General features: G+C 45.4%; 1 protein-coding gene across 1 annotated transcript in view; it reads left to right on the forward strand.

The window, feature by feature from the left end:
• The window catches only part of GPR162 (G protein-coupled receptor 162), a 119,841-nt gene that overhangs the window by 96,414 nt on the left and 2,435 nt on the right, over positions 1 to 20,992 (forward strand). Inside the window, exons 3-4 of the mRNA XM_089661715.1 lie at positions 773 to 962; positions 5,331 to 5,515. Coding sequence (XP_089517841.1) covers positions 773 to 962; positions 5,331 to 5,515 — 375 coding nt within the window. The remainder of the gene's footprint in view (positions 1 to 772; positions 963 to 5,330; positions 5,516 to 20,992) is intronic.

The following is a 20,992-nucleotide window of genomic DNA, read 5'->3' on the forward strand; positions in this document are numbered from 1 at the left end:
ACCCCAAAAAAACCCTTGTGGTTCCCGCCAGAAATGTGGTGAGCTGTTAAATTCCTGTTCCGTCTTCCTGCACAGCACAGGAATCTCTAACATGATAAGCCCTGTGTAGTCCAGCTCTGTAAACTACAGAAGCCCTTCCCTCATAGTATGAGAGGGGGAGGTGTTCTGTAGTTCTAGCAAACCTCCAGTCCTAGGGTGACAATGCTGCTCCCCCCCGTAGATACAGTAGGGTGAGTGGGTGTTGTCATCTAAGGACAGGAAATGTATTACTGGAAGGATCACCAGGTGAAAATAAAAGAAAAAAGTCTAAAAAAAAAATGTAAGTTCACTTTTCTGGAAAAAAATGAAACCAATACCCTCCACATCTGCTCCCCCCCCAACTCCACCTCGGTGAGTAGGGGGCCCCATGAGATGCCTCTGGTACCTTTTTCATAGGTTTTTTTGACTTTGGGCAAGGACACAGGGGCCCCATGATCCCCTATTGCCCGGGGGCCCCATGAGTTGTCAGTCCGCCCCTGTGCTGCACTTACTTCTGTGATTGATTTTGATTAAGTTTTACCCACCACACAGCCTGGCATGTGACCGGACTGACCAGTCGGAATCACTCTGATCCATCCTGGCATCCCCAGGGAAAGAAGAGGGAGAGCAGCGTGGTTTTAAAACTCCAGGCCTACGTGGGAGGTGGAAATGAATCACCAATGGAGGGAAGTGCAGTGCAAGGTCATTGGACATCATGGATGTTTTTGTTGACTTCTTTTTTCTTGTTCTGTAGGTGGTGAGCTTTATAAGTCTCCGCTATGACAGCGCCCCCCCATGGATGGTCCTGTGTGTCATATGGTGCTCCATGGCCCAGACTCTTCTACTTCCATCCTTCATCTGGTCCTGCGCGCGGTATCGGGCGGACTTGCGCACCGTGTGGGAGCACTGTGCCTCCATGTTGTCCGACAGCGGGGGAGATGAAGGTATTATTATTATTATACAGTATTTATAAAGCACCAACAGTTCGCTCAGCGCTGTACATTATAATGGGAGACAGTACATGAGACAGTACAATAACAATACAAAACATGAGGGGATCGAGGGCCCTGCTCCTTGGAGCTTACAATCTAGGAGGGAGGGGATGGTGGTACAGGAGGAGATAGCTGTGGGGGATGGAGTGGTAGGAAGAGTGGAGGAGATCGGCAATTAGCAGAGGGTGGGGTAGGCTTCCCTGAAGAGATGGGTTTTCAGGGTGCTCCTAAAGGAGAGGAGAGTAGGTGATAGTCTGATCGATTGGGGTAGGGAGTTCCAGAGGATGGGTGATGCCCTGGAGAAGTCCTGGAGGCGGGCATGGGAGGAGGAGACCAGGGAACTAGAGAGAAGGAGGTCTTATGAAGAGCGGAGAGTGCGTTTTGGGTGGTATTTGGATATTAGGTCGATGATGTAGTTTGGGGCAGAGTTATGGACAGCTTTGTACATCAGTGTTAGGATTTTGAATTTGATCCGTTGGGCAATCAGAAGCCAGTGGAGGGATTGGCAGAGAGGGGTGGCGGAAACGGAGCGGTTGGTAAGGTTGATGAGTCTGGCCGCTGTATTCAGGATGGACTGAAGCGGGGATAGCCTGCGGCGAGGCAGGCCAGTGAGGAGGGAGTTGCAGTAGTCGAGTCGTGATATGATGAGGGAGTGGATGAGCTGTTTAGTGGTTTCTGGGGTTAGGAACGTGCGGATTTTGGCGATGTTGCGGAGGTGGAGTCTGCATGAGTTTGTTAAAGATTGGACTTGGGGCTGGAAGGATAGGTTGGAGTCCAGAATGACACCAAGTACTCTGGCCTGCAGGGCGGGCCTGATGGTGGCATTGTTGGACGTGATGGAAAAGTCAGTGGGGGGGGGGGTGCGCGGGCTGGGGGGAAGACTAGGAGCTCGGTTTTGGAGAGGTTCAGTTTGAGGAAGTGGAGCGACATCCAATCCGATATGTCGCTCAGTAGGTGTGTGATTCGAGCCTGAGGGGGTGAGGTGAGGGGTAGAGAGATAGATTTGCGTGTCGTCGGCATAGAGGTGGTTGTTGAAGCCGTGGGAGTGTATCAGTTGGCCAAGGGAGCAGGTGTAGATGGAGAAGAGAAGGGGCCCGAGGACAGAGCCTTGAGGGACCCCAACAGAGAGGGTGAGTGAGGGGGAGGTGGTAGCGTTAAGGTAAGATGAAGTCCATTGTGGTTGGGTGACAGCGTTGGGTTATCCAAAGCATTTGGGGCGTATTGCATGTTGATAGGTGCCCCAGATGGGTGCAAATGAGGCTGTTCTCAAAGAGAAGCCCCCATGGTAAGAGATGGAGCCTTGGGTGTGACAAATATTGGTTTATATGTAGAGCACAAGAACACATTTCAACGAACATTTCAAATTTACCAATTCGTTTTATGGTTTACAAAAAGCCAACGCATTTCAATAATGAAAAAAACCCTTCATCAGGGCTGAGTTGCTATTGTAGCCGTGGATAGCAGGGCACTGTATAAAGAAAGTGCAGCGCTAAAAAATATTAGGACGAGTGTGCATCTAAACAAATATACATAAGTAGGAATACGTATGTGGATAATAAAACATTAACTTATAAATAAATGAGAAAAGTTCATAAAATCTTCAAAGGAAACGCATCGTAGTTATACCTGCGTTTATGTCATAAAATATTAAGAAATATCAACAATAAAGACAGTTCATCTAAAATGGTTTCCTGATGACACTATTATTCCCAGTAAACTTGGTAGATTCAGGTGGGTGTGCAAGAAATGAACAAAATGCGCACTCACCAGATGCGCATGTAATTAGCGCGTTGTATCATATATAGGTGATCTGTCAGGTATCCCTTCTCAGGTTGGGTCTGGGTACAGCCTGGGGGTGGTCGGCCCTTTTGATTGCCTTGTGGATACTTTGAAATGTGCTCTAGTAGGGCACTGTTTACACATAGATGAATGAACAAAGCTGGAGCAGGAAACTGGCATGCGCCACATTAACTAGGCAAAGAGCCCTGTTTTGATCTGTGCCACCCAGGGGCGGACTGACCACTTGGAAACTCGGGCACTGCCCGAGGGCCCGGGGTCAGTAGGGGGTCCCATGAGATGCCCCTGGTACCTTTTTCATAGGCTTTTTTGAGTTTGGGCATGGACACAGGGGCCTCATGATCCCCTATTGCCTGGGGGCCCCATGAGTTGTCAGTCCGCCCCTGGTGCCAGCCATGCCAGTTTCTATTTCAAAGTAAAATACAAAACCGGTATAGGGTTTGCTTCTAATTAACAAAGGGAATGTGGCTGTTTTCAATATAGAAAACTGCCGTAGATCTCTGTAGGCAAGTGCAGTTAGCTAATATGCCACTAGATGGCTCTGTAGCAGAATGGTGTCTGGTTACAGCAGACAGTGTCATCAGGTGCTAGGCCCCTTTTAGGTAGGCCCTCCTGCTGTGGTGTCATGGGTGAGTCAGTGCCCAGTTATAAGCCAGGTTGGGAGGAGCATATGCGGCACTTGGGGTACAGGAGCTAAACACCCTAAACCTGTATGGATGTAACCAGCATGGGTAGGCCCTGGGCAGGGCAGGAGGCCAGGGAAGAGTAGACCTTCACCCAGGAAGAGCCTGCTTTAGACTTTCTGTCCCTTTTGAAAGTAGGGGCTAGGGTGGATTGCAAAAGGCCTTTTAAGTGTACCTAATGAGGAGGTGACTACAGAGAGTTCAGTCCTGTGAGTACTAATGAACCCAGGTGGAGGAGAGACTGTTAGAAGGAGATGGTTGCTGCATATGCTTTCACATATGGCTACTGTGGACTGCCCACTAAATGTGATTAACTGTTTAATGTCAAGTGACTCCGGAATGTAAGTTGACGCGATGTCACTGTATGCCAGTCCCTGAATTCTATCAGCAAAGTGCAATAAACTACTTGTATGTGTGAACAGCCCTTCCTTGGGATATAAAGGCCAACGGCTGTGTCACGTGGAGGCCTCTGGCATGGAGTGGGGCACAATGTCTGGTCTCCCACAGTACACAGGACATGGAAATGCAATTATTTTAGTAAATATAAACTGCTAAATACCTTTTCTCATCATCAGAATAGAGCAGACTTCTATCAGTATCCGGCTGAGCACTGGTTAAAGCTTGTAAGAGGAGCTTTCATTCTGCTCTTATTGTCCTATGACCCCTTACGCTCTGTCTGGACAGTCCTGATTGGCCCTGAGCTGATCACATACCCCCACCCCCCCAAAAAAAAGAACAACAACAAAAAAAAAACTAACAATACACACCAAACTGAGCATGTGCAAAGTGCCTCCTAGGGCTCTGTACTATCAGCAGATGGATTGGGGACAGTAAAAGAGGGGGAGGATCAGAGAAGACAGGATCAAACAGCCTTTTTTCACAATGCAGACTGCATATACAGACTGATTTCACTGTTGTGGGTTTAGTAACACTTTAAGTAGTTTAGCAAAAGACAACTGGGCAGGGCTGACACCAGTCCACAAAAATGATGTGTTGTCAGCCCACAACAGGACTTTGGAGCTGAGTGTAGTCCTGGCAGACCAACAGTTCTTGTTCTGTACTTAGAGGGTCTTTAACTGGATAAAACATGGGCCATGTAGCGCAGAGCTCGATGTATTGCAGAGCTCGATGTAGTGCAGAGCTCGATGTATTGCAGAGCTCGATGTAGTGCAGAGCTCGATGTAGTGCAGAGCTCGATGTAGTGCAGAGCTCGATGTATTGCAGAGCTCGATGTAGTGCAGGGCTCGATGTATTGCAGAGCTCGATGTAGTGCAGAGCTCGATGTAGTGCAGAGCTCGATGTAGTGCAGAGCTCGATGTAGTGCAGAGCTCGATGTATTGCAGAGCTCGATGTAGTGCAGGGCTCGATGTATTGCAGGGCTCGATGTAGTGCAGAGCTCGATGTAGTGCAGAGCTCGATGTAGTGCAGAGCTCGATGTAGTGCAGAGCTCGATGTAGTGTAGAGCTCGATGTATTGCAGAGCTCGATGTAGTGCAGAGCTCGATGTAGTGCAGAGCTCGATGTAGTGCAGAGCTCGATGTTTTGCAGAACTCGATGTAGTGTAGAGCTCGATGTAGTGCAGAGCTTGATGTAGTGCAGAGCTCGATGTAGTGCAGAGCTCGATGTAGTGTAGAGCTCGATGTAGTGCAGAGCTCGATGTAGTGCAGAGCTCGATGTAGTGCAGAGCTCATTGTAGTGCAGAGCTCGATGTAGTGCAGAGCTCGATGTAGTGCAGAGCTCGATGTAGTGCACGTATTTGTAAGTCCTGTGCGATGATTTGCAATATACCGTATGTGTGTTGATGCTGAAAAATGACTCCTTCTGTGTGTAATTCTTCGCAGACAGTGCTCGGGATGACTTCTCAGATGGACGGCTGTGTGAAGTCCGCTTTGATTCGAATGGTGCTGCCATCAAAAGACCTCCGCACTACCTGGGAGGAGACCTGAGGGACGGCAAGTACCTCCCGGTGAGACATGTTCTGCTGCCCACCGACCGGAGCCAGTACCTGCAGGTCCATCGACACCAGGTGAGATATGCTGCTCGACTCACCGAAGGAACAAATACATCTGAGCTCATTTAATACATACAGGTGAAACTCGAAAAATGAGAATATGGTGCAAAAGTTGATTTATTTCAGTGCAGCAACTTAAAAGGTGAAAAAGCAAGATAGTTCAAGCCGTGATTTGTCATCATTGTGATGATTATGGCTTACAGCTCATGAAAACCCCAAATCCACAATCTCAGAAAATGAGAATATTGTGAAAAGGTGGAATATTCTCGGCTCAAAGTGTCCCACTCTAATCAGCTCATTCAGCCATAACACCTGCAAAGGGTTCCTGAGCCTTTAAATGGTCTCTCAGTCTGGTTCAGTAGGAATCACAATCATGGGAAAGACTGCTGACCTGACACCATCACTGACACCCTCCATAAGGAGGGAAAGCCTCAAAAGGTAATTGCAGAAGAAGTTGGATGTTCCCAAAGTGCTGTATCAAAGCACACTAATAGAAAGTTATGTGGAAGGGAAAAGTGTGGAAGAAAAAGGTGCACAAGCAGCAGGGATGACCGCAGCCTGGAGAGGATTGTCAGGAAAAGGCCATTCAAAAGTGTTGGGGACTTTCACAAGGAGTGGACTGAGGCTGGAGAAAAAAAAACCAGTTGTGGCTGGACTTGCACTTTAATTACTTCAAGGTTTAATCCATCTGGTATTAAGGTACTCATTTTATATATCCGTTGGGTCTCCTCCTTGGACATAATCTCCTCATCATTTCCTCCCCTCCGGTTCTCACAAATAACTTTAATTCCCCAGAAAGTCTTTTCAATTGGAAGGATGATAATCCTTGTAATGTTCCACTAAAGGACCCATTAAAATAAATCTAAAATGTCTCTTCCCCTTTCCTTCAACATCCGTTTGGTGTGAATGGTGTGAAATGTGGTCTTTGTAGAAGTGTAAATTACCACCTTTGTGTTGCAAATATTCTTTGATAGGAAAAACCTCTTCTTTTTTTTTAGAAATGGAAATAAAGGTATTCATTTTCTTCTCACTATTATATCTACACCCTGTGCATTTATTACATCTTCTTAAAACTTTTTATAATACATTACAGCCAGGTTGAAAGTTTCTTTGGTGCTTTTATAGCTGGAGCTAACTCAAAAACCAAGATTCTGTTCATTTTAGTTATATTATTTTTATACAGGATTTATGACGTCAACAGTTTGCTCAGCACTTTACAATATAACGGGAGACAATACAGCAACAATATAGTTCAATACAAGAGGGATAGGAGGGCCTGATCCAGGGAGCTTACAATCTAGAAGGAAGGGGCTAGTGGTACAAAAGGTAGTAACTGTGGGGGATGGACTGGTAGGAGGGACAGAAGATTCCATTATTAGCTGAGGGCAGGATAGGCTTCCCTGAAGAGATAGGTTTTCAGAGATCGCCTAAAAGTGGGCAGAGTAGGCGATAGTCTGATAAATTGGGGTAGAGAGTTCCAGAGGATGGGGGAGGCTCTGGGGAAGTCCTGGAGATGAGCATGGGAGGAGGAGACAAGAGAGCTAGAGAGTAGGAGGTTGTGCAAGGAGCGGAGAAGACGGTTTGGGTGATATTTGGAGACAAGATTGGTGATGTAATTTGGGGCGGAGTTATAATAGGCTTTATATGTTATTGTTAATGTTTTTGAATTTTATACGTTGGGCAATGGGAAGCCAGTGGAGGGATTGGCAGAGAGGGATGGAGGACACTGAGTGGAAGTCAGTGGAGGGATTGGCAGAGAGGGGTGGAGAACACCAAGTGGAGGCCAGTGGAGGGATTGGCAGAGAGGGATGGAGGACACTGAGTGGAGGTCAGTGGAGGGATTGGCAGAGAGGGGTGGAGAACACCAAGTGGAGGCCAGTGGAGGGATTGGCAGAGAGGGATGGAGGACACTGAGTGGAGGTCAGTGGAGGGATTGGCAGAGAGGGGTGGAGAACACCAAGTGGAGACCAGTGGAGGGATTGGTAGAGAGAGATGGAGGACACTGAGTGGAGGCCAGTGGAGGGATTGGCAGAGAGGGGTGGAGGACACTGAGTGGAGGCCAGTGGAGGGATTGGCAGAGAGGGATGGCAGATACAGAACTGTTAATAAGGTGGATGAGTCTGGCAGCAGCATTCATGATAGACTGAAGAGGGGATAACCTGCGATGAGGTCGGCCAATGAGGAGGGAGATACAATAGTCAAGGTGAGATTTAACAAGGGAGTGGATAAGTTGCTTAGTGGTTTCCGAGGTTAGGAACGGTCATATCTTGGAGATGTTGCGGAGGTGAAGTCTATAAGATTTGGATAGTTGTACCACTACCCCCTTAGGAGCCCATAGAGATTTGGGTCCCCCTATAGTCCTGCACAGCTAGGCAACACCAGGGGCAGACTGCCAACTCTTGGGGCCCCCGGGCAATAGGAAATCATGGGGCCCGTGTCCTGTGTCCTGACCCACACTCAAACCACACCCAAAAAAGACTATGAAAGGTACCAGGGGCATTTCATGGGGCCTCCTACCGACCCCAAGCCCTCGAGCAGTGCCCAAGTGCCTAAATGGTCAGTCCGCCCCTGGGCAACACACATTTACTTCCAGACTTGCACTGCAGAGACAGTAGACAATCCATGAACCTGTTTTTTTTTTGGATTCTATTAGGGGATTTAAACTTGGATGGGGATGAGGGGTACATGGGATGCCCAAGGAACTGCGAAAATGAGGACAACTTTCTGGAACTATTTACAAGTAGTCAGAAGGATTTTCTCTTCTTGGAGAGCTATTCAACCTCTCCTGCTGTACCACCTCAACTCTTTGAGGATTCCTCCTCTATCTTGCGGAGCTGCAGAAAAATGTCCCACATGACTTTTCCAAAGGACCAAAGCTGCTCACAGTCACTAACTTCCAGCACCGGGGTCATCTACTCATGTAGCTACAAGATCATCGGTTACCTCCTTCCGATAACCACCAGGAACTCCTCAGTAAGGGAGATACAGATTCATACCATCATACGACAGCTGAACACCTTTCCCTCAACTTCCTCCTGGTACTCTCCAGTGAGCTTCTCCAGACCCAAACTGATTAGAGGACTAGGCTTTAAAACTTGAACCCCCCAGCTAAAGCTTCAGCCTCAATGACTTCTAGATGGCACCTCCAGTAAACTTTCCGCAGCGGTAGAGCCCCCTGCACAAGGGTCTCCCTCAGCAGGACTGGACCCAGGAACTCTCCCTCTCTGCCTCAGGCTTCAGACTATTTATGGGCTCTCCATCCACCTACTGGGCACACCTCCCCAGGGATTGGCTGGGTTCCCCATAAATATTCAGACTGCTTACTCCTACTATATTTCTAGAATCTTCTAGAATGCAGTCAGAAGCCATCAAAGCAGCAGCCTGTGAGACACTGAGCAGGCCAGAATAATCCACCCCTGTTCCACTGATTATAGAGGAGCTACTAAATTCAACCTGCACTAAGAAGGTGCTACATTGACTATACCTTCCTATCTATATACTAACGCTTGCAGCATAAGGATTCAAATTTTCTGATTGAAAAAGTTTAGTTCCGCTTTAAGCAATATCCTTCATATCTAAGAAAGCTGAAAGTCATCCTGTAATATAAAAATAATTGATTCTCTCTTCACTGATTCATTTTTCATATTTTTAATAAAATTGTGATATTGCCGGTCTCACAAGGCATTTTCTTCCACTATTGGAGCGCTGTTTGTATTTCATTATATTAACTGACATTATAAATGATAATGGTTTCCACGCTCTCCAGCTGTCAAATTCCCACCCAGCTGCAGCTCTTCAATAATATCAAACCTTGATATAAATAATTGAACAAGCTGCGCTGTTAATCATACACTCCAATTCATACCAGGAGACATATATAACAAGCAGGCAAAATTAAAAAATAAATCAATAAATAAATCATAAACGCAGTGTGCAACATACAGTATACAGTATCCCCAAACATCCACAATATACTCATTATTTCCAATCATTTTAATAATTCAACACTTTGTATCTTCTCACAACATTTTTTTGGTGTCTAATTCCAGTTTTAATTCCAGTTCCAGCACCCTTCCAAATAATGTGCAGTAATATTTGCAGTGTAGGTTCTTAATAGTTATTGATTTACAAGAAACTTAGTAATATTTTTATATTATCAAATATGTTAGTGTAATCACATCTATCTATCTATCTAAGAAAATTAATAAAAAATTGGTGCAGCGCTAAACAAATATCATTATATAAATGAACATACCCTAAAACTAATAAATAAATACATAAATATATAGATACATGCATGCAAGGATGAACCCCTTTCAATCCCCAGTGGGGGGAAACGTGACCATGTATATGATGGTTACTAAACACATGCAAAGGGACAACACACTGCAGCAGGTGATAAAAAGTGAATAAATGCAGTCCACTCCAAACAAAAATGGTGATTCTTCAGAACGTGAGAGTGCCAATAGTGCCACAATCCTACAATGGTCTGAGTGCCTCCTCACCTCCCCGCATGGACCACAAGGGCCAATACGCCTTGATAATATATAGGGTGTAACCCTCAGATGTCAGCCGGTCACAGATCCACAGTAGATTCCACCTCATGTACTGTATTCCAAAAACCACCTCCAGCCGCTGATAATGGTGGTAATAAGCCACCAGGCGATGCTGCAGCTGCCAGTGAGTAGCTGGGACCTCACTGGCAGCTGCAGCATCGCCTGGTGGCTTATTACCACCATTATCAGCGGCTGGAGGTGGTTTTTGGAATACAGTACATGAGGTGGAATCTACTGTGGATCTGTGACCGGCTGACATCTGAGGGTTACACCCTATATATTATCAAGGCGTATTGGCCCTTGTGGTCGATGCGGGGAGGTGAGGAGGCACTCAGACCATTGTAGGATTGTGGCACTATTGGCACTCTCACGTTCTGAAGAATCACCATTTTTGTTTGGAGTGGACTGCATTTATTCACTTTTTATCACCTGCTGCAGTGTGTTGTCCCTTTGCATGTGTTTAGTAACCATCATATACATGGTCACGTTTCCCCCCACTGGGGATTGAAAGGGGTTCATCCTTGCATGCATGTATCTATATATTTATGTATTTATTTATTAGTTTTAGGGTATGTTCATTTATATAATGATATTTGTTTAGCGCTGCACCAATTTTTTATTAATTTTCTCATACACTTTTGGTCAAAGAGGGTGCTGGCCGCTTAGTTAGTCTTCATTCATCTGAAGCGCAGGAGGTTTTATCACATATCTATCTATCTATCTATCTATCTATCTATCTATCTATCTATCTATCTATTATCTATCTATCATCTATCTATCTATCTATCTATCTATCTATCTATCTATCTATCTATTATCTATCTATCCTATATTATCTATCTATCTATCTATCTATCTATCTATCTATCTATCTATCGATTTTATATATATATATATATATATATATATATATACACACACTATATTGCCAAGAGTATTGGGCCGCCTGCCTTTACAGGCACATGAACTTTAATGGCCCCCAAGTCTTAGTCCGTAGGGTTCAATATTGAGTTGGCCCCGCCCTTTCCACGCACATGACCTTTAATGGCCCCCCAGTCTTAGTCCGTAGGGTTCAATATTGAGTTGGCCCCGCCCTTTGCAGCTATAACAGCTTCAACTCTTCTGGGAAGGCCGTCCACAAGGTTTAGGAGGGTGTCTGTGGGAAGGTTGGACCATTCTTCCAGAAGCACGTTTGTGAGGTCAGGCACTGATGTCGGGGGGAGGAGTCTCTGCTATAATGCATCCGAAAGGTGTTCTGTGGGGTTGAGATCAGGACTCTGTGCAGGCCAGTCAAGTTCTTCCACCCCAAACTGGCTCCTCCATGTCTTTATGGACCTTGCTTTGTGCACTGGTGCGCAGTCATGTTGGAACAGGAAGGGGCCATCCAAATTGATCAAAATGTCTTGGGATGCTGACGTCTTAAGAGTTCCCTTCACTGGAACTAAGGGGCCAAGCCCTGAAAAACACCCCCACACCATGATCCCCCTCCACCAAACCTTTTACTTGCAGTCTGGCAAGTACTGTTCTCCTGGCAACCGCTAAACCCAGACACGTCCATCGGATTGCCAGACAGAGAAACATGATGGTCACTCCAGAGAACACGTCTCCACTGCTCTAGAGTCCAGTGGCGGCGTGCTTTACACCACGGCATCCGACGCTTTGCATTGCACTTGGTGATGGAAGGCTTGGATGCAGCTGCTCGGCCATGGAAACCCATTCCATGAAGCTCTCTACACACTGTTGTTGTGTTAATCTTAAGTTTGGAGGTCTTTAGCTATTGACTCTGCAGACAATTGGTGACTTCTGCGCACTGTGCTCTTCAGCATGCGCTGACCCCGCCCTGTCATGTGACGTGGCCTACCACTTGGTGGCTGAGTTGCTGTTGTTCCCAGTTGCTTCCACTTTGTTATAATCCCACTAACAGTTGAGCGTGGAATATTTAGTAGCCAGGAAATGTCACGGATGGACTTATTACACAGGTGGCCACCTATCACGGGACCACGCTTGGAGTCACTGAGCTCCTGAGAGCGACCCATTCTTTCACAAATGTTTGTAGAAGCCGTCTGCATGCCTAGGGGCTTGATTTTATAAACCTGCTGCCATGGATTGGATTGGAACACCTGAATCCAATGATTTGGAGGGCTGGCCCAATACTTTTGGCAATATAATGTATAATATGTCTAATGTACACTGAAGCATATTGTCTCATGTATACTGATGGCCTCATTTGTATGTGGGAAGTTGGGAACCTCTGACCTTTCCTATTCTATGGTGTAGCTCATACCAGTTTTGACTAGTTATTGTACTACTAACTGCTATATATATATAGCTGAAAGGCAAAGAGCCATTTGAAATTAGATTCAGAAGAGAAGTCTGATTCAAGGACTATCGCCTCCAGGAACATCAAAGGAAAAAGTTGCAAACTTCCCCTGGATTGAATATGCCATATTTATCCATTTTTATCATCTGTAATACATCTTTAAACCAAGCTTAGTAAATTCCTTTTATTATTATACTCTCGAGTTGACTGAAAATATTGTACCATATCAGCATATCTGGAAGGTTAAATATAGGAGCTTTTAAGTAATAAAATCTAACCCTGTATTACATTGTTCATCATCAATACTTGAAGATGGTGTCCTTCACACCTTTATAAAAGTAAGGTATAATGTAGACATTCCCAATAATTTTGGCCATTTTCTCAGGCCTCTGAAAAATGTTCCAAGGATTATCTTCTTTTCTATAAGGATCATGTAAAAAGGCTGGATATACGACCCATGTGTAGCACTTTTCTCCCCAAGGAGCCACTGGAAAGTCGCAACCCTGTTATCCTTACTTCACACTCACTGGTTTAGCAATGGCAACCAAATTACCAAACTCCACTTGTAAAGTAGGAAGGTGGGACTTCCTCCATGTTCCCCTCCTCATTGGGCACCAAGTATGGGTCACTTAAGAGGCCTACACCAGGGTGGGTTCTTCTGAGCTACACTGGGCACCTAATGTGGGGTCATCCTTGTGCACATGTGGTACCTTTACTGTGCCATGCTCATCAATGCCCTGGGACAAGCCAGAGGCTGCTTTTGAAGATTACTCTACCTTACGGTGGGCCTCCAACTCAGAGATGACCGTACACCGTGTACACTCAAAGAAATAAACTGGACTCCAGTTAACTCTCTCTGGCCCTGTGTCAACATACACTTTCACAGTCAGTTGTTGCATTTAGGAGGGACATGCTGAGCTGATACCCACTCCATCTATCCAGCGTACCTCTGCTACTTCACGCTCAGTAACAAAATGGAGTCCCGCCTAGCACCTAGTGCAAACTCCATGCGTGCTCTGTTAACTCTTTCTCTTCTGTACCTTTTACTAGGCCGGGGATTCCTGTGGTGCTCATCTGCTATGGGAGACAGACCACTGGTAGAGAGCACCAACAACTCCTCTACTGCTAGAGGACATTTCACCTGTCACAGGTACACGTTTTGCGACAGGCTGGTTGTAAACCTCCCTAACCCTGGTGACCACTTGCTGCCTTCTGTACTGCATTAACTCTTGTACTACTGTTTTCGTACCCCAGTGTGTTTCCTGACCCCCAGCGGTAGACTAAGTGAGGTGTCATTTACTTTCATACTCCCCTTGAATAACCTCATACCAGTCTTGGCAAAGCTTTAATGCTTTACTTGAGTAACTTAAGAATTACAGAAAACAGAGTAATGGTTCTACCCTAACCTAGTCCCTAACTCAGATTTGGCTGCCCCAGCATACCTACTCAGGTGAAGTCTATGAACAGGCAAGTCCATTAAGTTGGTTCTCCAGCAGCTGGTGTTTTCAGGGGGGCCTGCAGGTCCCAGGAGGGTCAATACACATGAACCTGGAGGACAGTATGTTTGTATTCCCTTGAGTAAATAAAGTATCACAAGAACTACAGAGGGTGCCAGCTACTGTATATTCATTCATTTACAAGAGTAGGAGCTGACAGGAGCTTTACATTGCACTGCACTTGCAAACATGGATACCTGACACATGTGAGCAGCAGCTTGTTGTATACTTGAGGTCTCAGCAGTCCCTCTACATTGTGAAGACTCCAAAACACAGGTCCTCAGCAGGAACAGGGACAAGCAAGGCAGCAGTAACACTAAGGCCATGAGCAATGCATCCGGACCCATGTCCCTTTTTATAGGCTACATAACCAGTGGCTCAGACCCAAAATGCCTGCTAAAAAACACCCAGAAATGGTACATAACATAGCTAAGTTAACAGTAGGCAGCCTGCCTACACACTTGCTTGTAGAATTTATTGTTTCAAAGTCCAGGGGAGAGACAGTTAGGGATACCATGATATTTCCTTAACTTAAAAAGATGTTTTGTAGCCCCTCTCACATGCTATTGGTTTGCCTTTAACTTGACAGCATTCTTCGATTGGGTGTCTTTAAGCCGAGAACAGCAACGTGGAGAGCAAGCGTTTGCTGAAGGTGCTCCACTTTAACAGACACCTCTCTGTCTTTCAAGCCTTAACATGGGCCAATTCTAAATCCTTGGAATTTGGTTTTGGAATGGTTTCCCCCACAGGCAGCCGGCCTGGGAGATAAAAGACCCTCCAACACTACATCCTCTCCAGGCAAAGACTAGTAGACTAAGGACCCTTCTAGCAGGGCTCCCTGAATACTTTCCCAAGCCCACATGACTGGCAATAAACATGCTTGTGATTGGACAGAGTAAGATTTTGCCCTAGGCTTAGGGGAAACCCAATAAATGTATTAAACAATAACAGTCAGGCTGACTTTAGCTATGCTGCCTAATTTGGAATAGGGAAACACCAATGTATGGCCCTACACATGTTTGAAAAAAAGATCTACCAGAGACTTCTGCAATTACAATTTACAGGAGGCAAGATTATCCTACAGGCCAAATGTGTCAAACACTTACACTCAGCCTGCCAGGCCATTTCATGTGGCCCTCACACCTCTCCTACAGCTGCCATACTCCTTTTGTCCATGCAACCTTCTTGTCTCAGCAGTCAGCAGCAATGAGGAGGTTCCCAACCCTCAATTATGGTGAAGTCACAGGCAACAGGAAAATTCTGACTTGTGCTCCTTCTACCAGTAGGAAAAACAAAAAGAAAAACATATTTGACATGAAATATTCATGGAGTATTGCTGGCCTCAGGGGGTTCCATCTTTGGTTCTACTCCTTGATACAAGTTCTTCTCTTTCCATTTTGTCAAAGACCAGCAGCAAAGTTGATCTGTTACTTGTAGTTACACAGATCAGCTGCAAAGCTCTTTTTAGGGCTCCACCTCCACCAAACATCCAGACAACACAGAGTTTCTACAAGCCCAGCCGTATGTGACAGTTTCCTCAGTCCATTGACCCCGCTGACATACCTCTACAGAGACCAGACCCTTACATTATAACAGGCCCTACAAACAATATCCACTGTGTCTCTCTTTCCTGTGCACACTCAGTTTATCTACACTGGTAGTATCTTGTCTGATGGGAGTGATAGTCCTTCCGGTTATGCAAACTTAATTCCCTGGGAAACCAGCCCAAAGCAGTAAATAATTGTTCTCCAGCCCAGATGTGAAGAATTAAAACCTAAGAACCACCATTTGTTCCACATATCATCAAATTGCAACATGAACCTTTCATCCTGCAGCCTCCTATGGTAACTTGGTCACATCAGGTTATTTGTTGTTTTCTTGATAGGGATTTATTTGACTGGTCGTGAGGTATTCTAGATTCCCTCAGCTAGCCTAGTGAAAATCCTGTAAAGCTTATTGTATTCCTAGCCTGCTTTAAAAGTCACTTGCAAATTCCTTTTCACTTCGTCTCAGATATCTCTGCCACTTTCCAAGCTCTAAATCGGGGTACTTGCTATTCTGAGACTTCACCCCAGGCTGTTAAACCTGATGTGAGTTTACAGTCCCAGTCTTCCATAGTAATAGTTCATGTCAGTATTTCTGTTACATCTCTCCCTAAGGATGTTCAACCCAGACCTTCTACTTACTTTCCAAATCTTCAGACAGAAGCTATGGACCTTGAAGACTGGACTGATTGTTTTTTGGATAGCACTGGATCGATAATTCTAAAGAAGATAGTTCTTAGCATCCTTAGCACCAGGCAGGAGAAATGGTCAGGGGTCAGGTTCGGAGACCAGTACCTTTAGCAGTAGAGATACTCCCACTGACCAGCTGGATAAGTACAGAAGCAGGTCACCTTTGTGGATGGCACTGGCTCACCCAAGGTGCAGAGTCTAAGCCAGGGGTGGGCAAACTTTTTGACTTGAGGGCCGCAATGGGTTCATATATTGGACCCGGGGGCCGGACTAGCTGCTGGCCGGCCCAGCCACTACCATGCCATCCATAGTAAGTATAGTAATATTCCCCCATAGTAAGCATAGTAATTAATCCCCCATATAGTAATTCATCCCCCATAGTAATTCATCCCCCATAGTAATTCATCCCCCATATAGTAATTCATCCCCCATAGTAATTCATCCCCCATATAGTAATTCATCCCCCATATAGTAATTCATCCCCCCTATAGTAATTAATCCCCCATATAGTAATTCATCCCCCATATAGTAATTCATCCCCCATAGTAATTCATCCCCCATATAGTAATTCATCCCCCATAGTAATTCATCCCCCATATAGTAATTCATCCCCCATAGTAATTCATCCCCTCTATAGTAATTAATCCCCCATATAGTAATTCATCCCCCATATAGTAATTCATCCCCCATAGTAATTCATCCCCCATAGTAATTCATCCCCCCTATAGTAATTCATCCCCCATAGTAATTCATCCCCCATATAGTAATTCATCCCCCCTACAGTAATTCATTCCCCCATATAGTAATTCATCCCCCATATAGTAATTCATCCCCCATAGTAATACATCCCCCCTATAGTAATTCATCCCCCATATAGTAATTCATCCCCCCTATAGTAATTCATCCCCCCTATAGTAATTCATTCCCCATATAGTAATTCATCCCCCATAGTAATTCATCCCCCCTATAGTAATTCATCCCCCCTATAGTAATTCATTCCCCATATTGTGTCAATTCACTTACCTTTGCTCCGCGCGTTCCTCTCGCCGTGTTCCCGCGCCGTTCTGGTCTTCAGGGCGGACTGTGAGAGGAGAGGAGTTCGTCACGCTGCCCTGCCTACATCCTGACAGCCAATGTTTGCCACACTCCACGGGCCGGATTAAAAGGCCTGCCAGGCCGTATATATGGCCCGCGGGCTGTAGTTTGGTCTAAGCACTAACTGGTGTTCACCAGAGCTCCTGATGGTGGAGCGAGTTTTGCTGCATGTTAGTAACAGGTCACAGTCCTCAGTATCACCCCACCAGGAAGTGAGCAACCTGGGGTCCAGTAGCAGATATAGCAGGTAGGGATTAAGCAGAAGCATAGTCAGTAAACAAGCCAAAGGTCGGTAATAAGTGGTTGCAGGTTGGGAATAAGCAGAAGCGTAGTTGAGGAACAAGCCAAAAGTCGGGAATGGCTGGTAGTGGAAATACAGATGGCAACAGGAGTGTCAAAGAGTGAGATTTTTGGCTGGAAAGAGCACTATAATATGGCAAACTGGAAGTGAAAAGGCTTGGCTTAAATGGGAAGTTCATGTGAGGAGCAAGGAGTTCAAGGTTAAGCAGAAACAAGGCACAAGGCAGGATTGTTCAATGGACTAAACAGGGTGCTATCCATCATCTTAGGTGGCAGAGCAAGAAGAGACAGTGCCAGCCACAGCAGAGGTTGCAGGTTCAGGACTTGGGTCTTGATAGACTGATTGTTCTGAGGACTAGCCTGATAATTCTGAAAAAGATATTTCTTGATATCTCAAGTCCCAGGAAGGAAGAACGGATCTTGAAGACTGAACTGACTGTTCTGAGAATGAAGCTGAAGATTACAGGTTTAGGCATTCCAGTACGAGATGTCCTTCTCCCTGGAAATTCTCCTATTTTGTTAATTCCAATTCTGATGTAGTGCTTCCAGCTTCTGTCTCAGCTTTTAGAGCCGTGTATCAATCTTGAGGAGTATGTTGAGGTCACCGAAAGATTGATAGCAACTCCAAATATCTTTAGTCCCAAGTACTAAAACTTTGGGGAAAACAATTCTGGAAAATAGTGTAAACCTAGGTACAAAGAGAAATGCCCCTATTAGCTATGTGGTTCCTGTACAAGATATGCCTGTTACCAATCGAGTTCTAGTACTCCAGACCTACTCGTGAGGCCCTGTGTTTGCCTCTGAGGTCCAGCACATTTAAACTAGTCTATTCTGTATTTGTTAATGTATCTTTTGAATCTAAGTCCCCCTCTTCTGAATCTGAATCTGCTTCTTCTGTTTGTGAGGTGGCTTTTTTTTAATGTGAGACAGCTTTGTTGGGTAGGTGCAGCTTGGTGCGGTGGCAGAAAGCACATACATTCCCAGATTGCCAAAAACAATGTATTGCAGAACTTTGAAAACAGTACAAACGAGCCCAGTAGGAAAGCTCAACCAACTGAGGCACTTACAACAGTTCAGAACAGGGTCAGCGGTTTGAAAGTCTGAGCTGCTGACAGCGTCTGTCAAAGGAAGCAGCGTGTGGTCCAACCTAAAGGGAACCTTCCTGAAGAGGCTTTCCCTACTCCACTGGAACCTCTCCCTACTACTAGTGCTGTCCCTGACAGAAAGGTATCCTGTCCCCACACTAGCAACTTGCAAAACGCACGCCAAAACCTGGGAACAGGAACATTAAAAAGACTCTGCATGACCCAAGATGACAATTGGGGTCACCTGGATCCAACCGGATCACTGTTCCAGGGGACCGAGGAAAGCACAGAGAAACCCAGTTTCTCCCAACTTCCTCCTCCAGTTGCATTGCCTCTATGGATGAGCAAGATCTGCGCTGGAGACTGCACCTACATATGTCTTCTGTCATGCAGAAGCAGTCTTTTCTGTTTCTCAATTATTTAGGCCTAAACCCAAGACTTTGACATGCTCTCCAGAGAATTTGCCAGTGCCACACACTCCTAAGACTTTGCCAGTGCCCAGCTCTGCTAAGACTCTTCCAGTGCCGCACTCTCCTAAGACTTTTCCAGTGTCATACTTTCCCAAAACCTTGTCAGTGCCATGCTGTTCTAAGAACCTGCTAGTACCAAGGCTTCTCAAGGGGCAGCACAGTGGCTAAATGGTTAGCACTTCCGCCTGGCAGTACTCGGGTCGTTGCTCTGAATCCCAACCACAGCACCACCTGCCTGAAGTTTGCATGTTCTCCCTGTGCCAATGTGGATTTCCTCCGGGTACTCCGGTTTCCAAATACACTACAAAAGACATGCTGGTAGGTGAATTGGCTCCTGTCTAAATTGTCCCTAGTATGTGTATGTATGAATGTGAGTTAGGGACCTTAGATTGTACACCCCTTGAGGGTTAGGGACTGATGTGAATGTACAATATATATGTAAAGCACGGAGTAAATTGACGGTGCTACATACAGTTGTGTTTAAAATAATAGCAGTGTGTTGAAAAAAGTGACTAAAGCTCAAAATCCAAACTGTCTCCGGCCACTAGACCCAAAAAGAACAATCTTACTTTCATCAGTCCACAAAATGTTGCGCCATTTCTCTTTAGGCCAGTCAATGTGCTCTTTGGCAGATTGTAACCTCTTCAGCACACGTCTTTTTCCCAACAGTGGGACTTTGCGGGGACTTCTTGCAGATAGCTTGGCTTCACATCAGCGTCTTCTAATTGTAACAGTCCTCACAGGGAACGTCACACCTTCTTTCATCTTCCTGGAGCTGATTGTTGGCTGAGTCCACGCCATTTTGGCTATTCTTCTATCCATTCCAATGGTAGTTTTTCACTTTCTTCCACGTCTTTCAGGTTTTGGTTGCCATTTTAAAGCATTTGTGATCATTTTAGCTGAGCAGCCGATCATTTTCTGCACTTCTTTATATGTTTTCCCCTCTCCAATCAACTTTTTAATCAAGGTACGCTGTTCTTCTGAACAATGTCTGGAACGACCCATTTTCCTCAGAATTTTTTGAGAGAAATGCACTGTAACCAGCATGTCCAACATTTGCTGCCTTCCTTCCTTAAATAAGGGCAATAATTGCCACCTGTTTTTCAAAGAATGAATGACCTCACTAATAGAACTCCACACTGCTTTTATTTTGAACACGCCCCTTTCAATGAGTGATTCAATGACACAGAATCAGCAGCATGCATGTCATGACTGTCGGGTCTGTTAGATTTCTATGACTCTACTACACCTGCTAGGAAATTATTTGCCATGTAGAAATATCATTTCTACCAAAAACAGTGATTGATCCGGTTAGTGATGTCTGACTGCTATTATTTTGAACATAGCTGTAAGTACCTGTAATGAATAAAATAAATAAGTCCCTGCCAATGTCACACTCTCCCAAGACTTTCCCTGTGGAATGTTCTCCTGCTAGCTATGGTGTCTTTTGAGGGAACTCTAGAACCTCTGAATTTAACATATCTGATACTTCTGATTTTGTACAGTTTTCTGTTCAACTGCTGTACAGTTAGTAACCCAGTCTCATTCCTTTATCAAAGGTAATTGTTTTGCCATTGTTTCTGTTGCTGAGAAGTCCATGTTCCCCTCAGGTCCCTTTTCTGTCTCAGCATGTTTGGATGTTGGTTGTGTCCAAGTATGTCCAGATACCACCTTGACCACACTTGCCCAGGTGCTGCCTCCATTAGGGCAGCCACAGCATGTGAAGATTGGTGAGCTGAAATGCTGTATGTAACGGAACTGGACCCCCGACTGCACTAGGGTATTTACGTTAGACTCCCGCTTCCCTGTCTGAACACAGATCCACGGACACCACTCGAAGTAAAACCAGGAAATAGACTGCTTTATTTTAACACAGACAAAAGATATACTGTATACATTCAAGGGAACAATTCTCCCCTCCCTGCACAAGGACACA

This window comes from Staurois parvus, unplaced genomic scaffold, assembly GCF_062004578.1.
Source record: "Staurois parvus isolate SC_StPar_1 unplaced genomic scaffold, SC_StPar_1.0 ptg001376l, whole genome shotgun sequence".
Classification (NCBI taxonomy): domain Eukaryota; kingdom Metazoa; phylum Chordata; class Amphibia; order Anura; family Ranidae; genus Staurois; species Staurois parvus.